The 8,930-nt window shown below is 43.6% G+C and overlaps 1 protein-coding gene across 1 annotated transcript in view; it reads right to left on the reverse strand.

Moving 5' to 3' along the window:
- Positions 1-333: 333 nt before the first annotated feature.
- The window catches only part of AMER2 (APC membrane recruitment protein 2), a 9,229-nt gene continuing 632 nt past the window's right edge, over positions 334-8,930 (reverse strand). Inside the window, exons 2-3 of the mRNA XM_040447933.1 lie at positions 8,820-8,929; positions 334-8,651 (exon numbers count right to left, since the gene is read on the reverse strand). Of these exons, the coding sequence (XP_040303867.1) occupies positions 7,768-8,651; positions 8,820-8,929 (994 nt within the window). The 3' untranslated portion in view covers positions 334-7,767. The remainder of the gene's footprint in view (positions 8,652-8,819; position 8,930) is intronic.

The following is an 8,930-nucleotide window of genomic DNA, read 5'->3' on the forward strand; positions in this document are numbered from 1 at the left end:
AAAAAAAAAAAAAGACTCCAGTTGGTTGGTCCTAACAGTCACAGCAGATTAGCCGGCCTCATGTGTGCTTATGAGAAATGGAGATTTTCTGAGCAAAAGGCTCAGAGATCAGATGCACGTCAGAATAACAAGGCTTTCGAAAGGCAGACAACAGTTTTTCACTTGTTTACAAAGTGTGAAAAGAAATACGGGCCCACTGTTGGTTTTTTCCACCAATTTCACGCACACGCACACACACACATCACACTGCCATCACCATCATTCGAATCAGTTCTAAAAACTGAAAAGGGTGGAAATAAGATTGATCCCGAAAAAATAACCTACAGAATTCACTTTAAATGTAAAGGAGCAACAAAATTTATTGGCTGAATTGAACACAACAGTTAAAATGGCAGTGTTGTATTTTCATTTTAAGATGTTTGAATGAAACAAGAAAAGTGCTATTAGCTCAAGCTTCTTACATTCATTAAAAGGGTGGCTATCAAAACCAGCAACATGCACAATGATACATATGCACAAGATGGAATTATATCAACAAATATACAAAATACCCAAAATAAAATATTTACAGGCTTAAAAATATAAACATTGGTTCATTTATCCCATTAAATCATTGGAGGAAGGAGAAAAGATCCTATTGCTATCTGGAATCCTCTTGTAAAACAAGTTTTAAAAACATAGAGTAGTTCTAGAAGACAATTTTTGATGTGTTGGGGGGGACTTAACATTCTATTATAAAAATAATATCTATAAACCTACTAACCATTTTCCTCCTGTGCACAAAAATAATACAGCCAAAAGCTTGTCCTCAAAGACATGCCTGACTTTCAGGAAAACTAATTATAGAGATGGAATTTCTCATTTGGGTCTTCTTTGCCATTATTTTCAAAGAACCTTCAATTCCCTATGGTACACTGAGATATTTCATATAAATAACTTGGTCAAAACCTGAAGTTAGCAATGAGCCCGGCAGAGAGCTGGAGTCAAGTAAAAATGACAAAAATTTACTTTGCCTATAGCGTCAAAACCATTTTCCCTGACGTTCTTGATAGAACGGCCACTCTCGGATCCTTCGCATTCAGTTAACTTCATCCTAGAAGCAGTAACAATGTCATCTATTACTTCGTTAGCATTTCTCTTCCTTTCTTTAGAAAGAACTGTGCAGTGGGGGAATAAATGGTTGCAGTGTAGATATCTGAGAAGGCTTACTAATTCCTTTAGGCTGCCTAGGGCCATCTCATGGCATGTCACAAGGATTTGCTGTGTGTCTGCTCTATGCCCCTATGCGGTTTGACCAGGTATTTTTAGTATCTCTGCTTTAGCTTATTAGATGATCCAGGTAGGTATCTGAGAAAGTTTAATATGTCTCTGATAGCCAGTCACCTAGGCTGTATTTTATTAAAAATACTATCTTCCCACACAAAGCAGAAAGTTACTCTACCAATTACTGAGTGGTTACCAAAAAGGACCCCAGTTGACGATTCAATAGAATGACCACCTGTCACCGAACTCTTCATTACATCTTATTAATACGAGGTCTAAAATCCATTTTAAAAGCATCTCGCCAGCAGATTACAAAATCTGTAGGCAGACCTGCTTGTGTGTAACTCGAGAATAACTGGGGAATATAGTCCACAATTTTGACTGGCCCAGGTGGGGAAAAAACCTGCTAGACTCTGAGATCTTTTAGACTTGCGTGTATAAAAGCCATCAAAGAATTAAAAACCAAAAAACCAAAACAAGCTCACTTTTAACTCAAAGAGTCAGAATAGTCATCGGTTGAATGGTATCCACAATTATAAAAATCTGGTTTGGCTCTCACAGTTCCGAACTTTGATCAGTTTCTTACTTAAAACGACTTATACAAAAATGGAATCATATGGCTAAAAAAGAAGATGTGTAATTAAAGCAGGAGCTATAGAGTTAGGTTTCTCATTCAAATTCTGTCCATTACGTATGAAATGGGCGACTCTGGACAAGGTGTCTCACCTTTGCGCGCATTATTTCCTTCCTCTGCAGGAGGGAGCTAATAACCACCCTGCACGGTTCTTGTGGACCGTGGCGATAACAATGCACAGAGGATCGTCCCGGCACAGAGTCGACACATGGTATATGTTAGTTGTTTTACTTCAATATACAACCCTCAAATTCATGGTGGCTGACTTTCTAGGTCTTCAGTAAATATTAGTTGAATGAATTAATGAATCAGAAAATAGGCGCCAGAATTCAATGGCCACAGACAGAAGGTAGGATGCGCTACTTTTGAAAGAGCCAGGGGCTTGTCTCTGAAGTCCAGAACTGTATCGAGGCGAGGGATCGCTCAGCTAGTTCCTACTTAAACAAACCACATGGAACACCCAGAGCAAGCCTGGGCTGGGTTGATGATAGAAAACCACGTGCAACGTGCCTGGAATGACTGAAATCCTACAGGGAAGAAGTATTGCCATGACAACAGAAGAGATTTCTGTCTATATTTTTGATGTTAAACCCGAGAAAGAGAGGATACCGTCAAAAAAAAAAAAAAAAAAAAAAAAAAAAAAAAAAAAAGCAGAGCGTTTGCCTGTTAACTGCACAACAGTGCCCCGTCTCTCTGCCAGTGATGGGAGCACCATCGTCTCAGACACAAAACCAATTTTCAGCTTTATGGCTTGGGTTGGCTTTTTTTTTTCTATTGGGAGCGAGCCGGTCATGCCATGAAGTAGTTTTTAGCTCTTGTGTCACCCTTAGTGAAGACTTTATATTCCTGTCCCAGACACTAGGGAAAAGAGAGAAAGGGGAAGAAGGGAAGGGGGAGGGGTAAAGATGGAACGGGATGGAAACAAACAAAAAGCAGGAATGAAAGATGGCACACGAGGGGAGTAATATTGCCTAGCCCTCGATAAAAGAAAGATGTTTTTAGGGACTGTTAAGAAAGTCCCATCACGGTACGGCTACGTGTGAACTCCAAACTGAAGGGGGTTCTATGAAGTATCAGATACAGCATATGCCCCACGAATACAGGTTGCTTTGAATTTAAGTACTTATCGGTCATAAAATGCGCCCAGTTTCAGTTCCGGAGGCTTCGTGGCCATTTTAATCTGTCCTTTTTCAGTTTGAGAAGGGACTCCTTTCCATAATCATGAAACTATCATTCTGAATCGCTCCTTGAAAGCATTCTCTGCAGTGAAAGAAAAACATTCCTCATAAGTGGACTATTCTTGCAAGAAGCTGACTCCTTTCTATCATCAGCACAGTGCAAAGGCTTTGAGAAGCAATTTGTGCCAGCCGTCAGGAGATGCTCAGAGCCAGACGCTGACCGCCCTTGAGGGGGAACCACGCTTACCACCTGACCATGTGACAGACACGTCTTTCTATGAAGCAAACGCTTGCCTCTTGCTTTCCCACACAGGTCTGTATGTCACCAGTCGGCCATGCTAGTGTGTGGTCCCAAGCTGTCATGCATATTTGTGCGTGGGGAATCAAAAATTCCTAAGGCCGAGTTTCCACGGATAAGAACTATGTTGTTCATCCCTTGGGCTGCCTGGAGAGGACGGAGGGAAACGGGTAGGGCCGAGGTATTTGGGTTCCTCCTGTTACTTCATTCGGGTACTTTAAGCCAGGCATCGCCAGTGGTGAGAAGAGGCAACTGTGATGCTTTCTCCTTATGTTTACGCGTATAAAATTCTTTAATTAGTTTCTTAAGAATGATTAGTTGCTTAAGAATGAGCACAAAGTATACGCAAATATATTGGAACACGCCTCAGTAGAAACGGAGCACAGGGGACCAAGGCCAGATTGTCATCATTCGGGGGAGAAATCTGGAATGACTACCCTCAGGAAATGTGTTCCACTACGCAAGTGTCAAAACACTCCACCCTCGCGAGAAGTGTCCCCTTACTGCCATCTGAGGGCACCAAGTAAACATGGTGGGTACGGAGAGAGCAGGGAGAAAGCTGCTTCAATTAATCTCTGCATACAAAGTGAATGGTAAAAAGTCTCTGAAGACTAATCTGACAAAGATGTAAGGAACGAAAACTCGGAAAGATCCGTATAAGAAACCTTGATATCTAACATAGCCTTTTTACCTTGGTAACCGTGTAAGCAAAGGGTACTTTGAATATTATTCATTTAAGCGCAAATACTTCAAAACTGACTTCTGAGATGAATGAAGAAACCCTTAAAACTCAGTAACACGTCACATTCATCAACGTGAAAGGTTTTGTATTTACATAGGCAGATAGTCTGTGGAAAACGTATCTAAAGGAAGCCCTTAATGTCCTATATGTCATTGTTGTTATTAGGTGAAATAATAAAAATCTGGTTCCTCTTGCAATTATCGAAAATGCTATAGTAAAATTTCTCCCGGTCAGTGCTAATGGAAGAATAAAAGCATCCAACTGCCATTAGAACTGATGCCAGAGTAGTTCAAGTAACATTGTGTGATGTAGACATTAAAGTCAGGCTGTCTTTGTGCAGAGCCATTAAACTCACTGATAAATGCAGGGCCAACAATTGATTTGACTTTCTCCTCTCTAATTTGTTCGGCTCTCTGACTAAACAGACTTAATCAACCAAGCATCTCAGAATCATACACAACATAGCAAAGGTATCATCAGCCCACATTTAATCCTTCCCATTAAAAAAAAAAAAATCGGCAAATATGGCCAATTTAGGAAACGCATAATAATAACTGGAATATAAATCTATTAAAATGCTAAAAAAAAAAAAAAAAGCCAACTCTTCAATCTCCAGGAACGTGAATGAAAGTAGCCCTTGGCACAAAAAAAGCAACTATGATTCCTTGCCTATGGTTACGAAGGTAACCTACAAGGTTACGATCCAGGCTTCCTGCGTTGGTCCTGATTTCCCATCAACCTACTGAGGCCATTTAATTAATTGCCTGCATCCTTCATTTTGACTGGCGTGGGTGGAATTCTTAAAGATATAGAGGTTTGGGGTTTTTTTTTAATGGAAAACATACGGGAAAACAAGAAAAAAAAGAGAAAAGATTTTACATCTTGCATAACTGGTTAATTGCCAGGCAAGAGAAAATGAAGGTACACTTTGCTGACACTTTCCTTTACTTATAAAAGAAGACACAGCATCGTGGTGGAATTGGAGAAAGGAGTCCCAGAACTGTGAAAGCAAAAATAGTTTGTCCCAGTGCTTATAAAAGAGATTTATCAATAGATTGCCTTGACTGTTACAATATTCTCATCAGTACTTCAGGTACACTTAACTTTCCTGTACAGTTGAACAAATGAGCAAACAGAACTTTTGTCATGGATTCACACAGAGGAGACTACAACCCTCACAAGCAAATGCACGAGAAGAAAATCAAGATCCTTTGTTTTACGGCTAGGAATGAAATTTACGTTCTTTACATTCGCTGGGGGGGGGGGGGGGGATGAATGCAGCTGGAGTCTAACCAGCACTATCGGGGTGAAATCAAATTTCTTTCTCAAGACAGAATGTGTAAAATATTTCCGAGTGTGCAGTAGATGCCTTTGTGTGTTAGTTTGTGCACAGTTGAGTGCATCAGCACGTGTGCGTGCGAGTGGCTTTATGAATTCCTGGTGGTGGGTTCAGAGTGCTTAAGGCTATGTCTGATTATAGGACCTCATCTAGAGAAGGAAATTAAATATTAAAACAGTACTTTGAAATGACATTAAGGATCTGACACAATGCAATAAAAGCCAGTAATCTGACTAATAAAGAAATTCAACAAATCTCTACCACCTCTTCCAATTGAATCACTGCAAATTTAAAATGGGAACAATCTGCTTTATGCTACTGGCTCAAACTTGTTTTCCTTTGATGTCTGTTTATTTCGTTCCTTTCGTACTGTTGAAATAGGTTTCCATATACTTAGCTTGCCTCTTTCTTTCCTTTATGAAACAGGACACAAGCTTTAAAAACATGTACCATCAGTTCATTACTTAGTCAATCTCTCTGGAAGATGGAAGCTATATAGCTCATATAGTGTATGAATGTTATGCCGTTCACACGCATGTAGTTTTGCTTGAGAATATCTAGTCGTCCTGACACCATGAATCAACTCCTAGTAGGAGCTCTGGTCTTTTGAGTACACACACTGAAGAGCATTTCACAGAGGATATTACATAATCATTAGAGGCTAATAGCGTTCTAGGAGCTGCTTCAGTTAATCACTCAAAGTATCCAGGCATATGGTAACCTGTTCTGAAATAAATGTTTCATCTAAAATAACAGGAAACATACATATAAGGAAGCCACTTTTCAAAAAAAAAAAAATCTTGGCATAGAATGTTTATGATACATATGCTTGCCAGTGTCATATTCTGAACATACCTGTCCCAATCACAAGTCCATAAAGCAAAAGTCAACTAACATGAAAAACTGTGTTTTTCTCTTGTTTTTTCTTTATATGTTCCTCATTTGGGACTCCCTATATTGCAGAATGGTGGAATCCAAAATTTTTATAACCAGGGTAAAAATCTCTGATAAATAGTCTCTTACCCAAGACAAGACAAAACCATTCCTCTGGGAGGTCAACACGATAGACTTTTCTTTTTTTTCTTTCTTTCTTTCTTTCTTTTTTTTTTTTTTTTGTTTTTTGTTTTTTTTTTTTAACCCCTGCATTGAGAGCCAGAGAACCCATATAAAACAAAAACAGAATTGCTTTAGGTTACAGTACATAAAAGAACATCAATAGTTCAGGGACAGTTATCATAACTAGTTATAAAACCAGATTTTAAATTCGAGGTTACTGATAGATTATAAAATGTTAACAGCTGGATAAACTGTAAAATATGCATTATGTACACATGAAAAGGTTACAGTTTATAAATGCTAAAATACTGTGTCTCTTGGCATTTTAGTGAAATCTTTCCCTGATCCTAATTTCTTCACTGGGTGGGAAAGAAAAAGAAAAGAAAGAAAGAAAGGAAGGAAGGAAGGAAGGAAGGAAGGAAGGAAGAAAGAAAGAAAGAAAGAAAGAAAGAAAGAAATCAATCCTGCTCTGTTGAGCTTTTTACTTCTCCCCAAACAAATGATCTAAACCAAGCAAACCAAACTGCTCCTTTATGGTCCTGGTGGTAGATAGTGACCTATTTGCATACCCAGCAACTGAAATTGGGCAAATTTTCTGCCAATCACTGATCCCCTCTGCTCATCAGGTGAAGACCAGACTCTTTCAGCTTTGGGGGTGTTTCCCACACAGTGGTACGGCAAAGGGTCTTTTTTTTCTTTTCTTTTCTTTCTTTCTCTCTCTCTCTCTCTCTCTCTCTCTCTCTCTCTCTTTTTCCTGGAAAGAAAAAGGAAAAGAAGGAAGGAAGGAAGGTGTCTTGGGAGAGGAGGGGCTCCTCTGGGGTTGGCAGTGGTTCCTCCAGGCCCTCTTTGCACCCTGCCTGGCACGGCCGAGTATCACGGCATGACGCTTACTTAGGTTTGTTTGGTTAAGTCCTGTTTTCTGCAAAGGCAAGTAAAGGTGACTTCCAAGTGTTGAGCGCATCAAAGCAAAAAAAAAGGAAAAGCAAAGATTTTTTGTTTTTAAAGGTAAAAAAATTAAAAGTGCTTGAAAATAATTCTCAGGAAACTTATCTTGAGAGGAGAATCCCATGTGTAGCACCCCCTCCACGCTGTATCCTGCTGCCCCTGCTGGCCGCACAGGGACCTCCTGGGTCTAGGCTCTGGAGCAGGGACGGTCCTAAGAGCCTCCGTTTAGGGGGAAGCAAAACTTATTTCAGTGGTTCCCAGGGAAAGTTGTATTCCTTGACGTGTGGTCCATGCACGTCGGCCTCGGAGACCTCACAACTTTTTGGCAGTGTCGTGGCACGCCGCTGCCCGGATGGTGGTCCCAGCCAAGCCCCTGTTGCTGACCCTGCGGACCAGCACTTTGGAAACCGGGATTTTTGTTCTGGGCATCTCACTCCTGACCGGTTGCTGGTGCGCTACGGGATGGCTGGACGGGAGGTTCGCGAGGTGCTTGATGCTGATGGGGATTTTAGAGTCCTTCAGCAGGCTGCCTGGTGTGCGCAGCGGGCAGGTGATGGTGACCGGGGACACGGGCTTTAGCCGGGACAAGCAGGCCGTCTCCTCGCTGGCGGGGACGACGGCCGGGCCCGCATCCGGATCGGAGTAGAGGTCGTAGAGCGCGTCCCCGCTGTAGCTATCCCGGGGGATGGCCGCCTTCCTGCCGCCGCCGCCGCCGGCGCTGTCCTCCTCCGGGCCCGGAGTGGTGGAATCCCAGTAGCCCTCGTCGCTGTTGGGGACGCCCTCCTGCTGCTCCTTCTCCGGGGGTTTGGGCTCCTCCTTGGGATGGAGCTCCATGGGAACCCGGTTGAGCCTCCGGTGCTTGCCCAACGGCACGTCCTTGGCCCCTTCTGCGCACCTGGCGTCTTTGGGGGTCTCCGGCCCCACCTGGGCGTCCAGGGCCGCCGCCGCCGCCGCCGCCGTGGCCGCTGCCTCCTGGGGCCCTCGTCCCTGGTCCTCGGTCTGCGACAGCATGTCCCAGAACTCCTGGAGATAGGTGTCGTCCAGCTCGTCCGGGCTCGCCATCTCCTCCCCGCCGCCCTGGTAGGCCACCACGCCGGGGTTCTTTTTAGACAGGACTGGCTTGCCAGGCCCGGGGGCATGCTTGTCGCAGCTGGGACCCGCCTCGTCCTCCGGGTCTGCAATAATATCTCCGCAGCCTGTAAGAGAGTCAAAGCTTTTCAGTGAAGTCACGTCAGAAAACATCAAACAAATACGATCGGCCGCCGGGTCTGAGGGCGGATCGACAGAGGAAGGGTCGGGGGCGGCCGCCGCCCGGCCGCCGCACTCCGCGTCGAGCAGGGGGACGGGCGGTGCCGGAGCGTCACCTGTCCTGCAGGCATCCTCGGCCGTGTGCGCCTCCTCCCCCGCGCCCGGCTCCGGGGGTGCCCGGGGCTCCTCGGCGCGCCGGTGCCCCGCGGCGTCCTCTCCCCGGGCGC

This window comes from Herpailurus yagouaroundi, unplaced genomic scaffold (genome assembly GCF_014898765.1).
Source record: "Herpailurus yagouaroundi ecotype Mexico unplaced genomic scaffold, PumYag 197, whole genome shotgun sequence".
Taxonomy (NCBI): domain Eukaryota; kingdom Metazoa; phylum Chordata; class Mammalia; order Carnivora; family Felidae; genus Herpailurus; species Herpailurus yagouaroundi.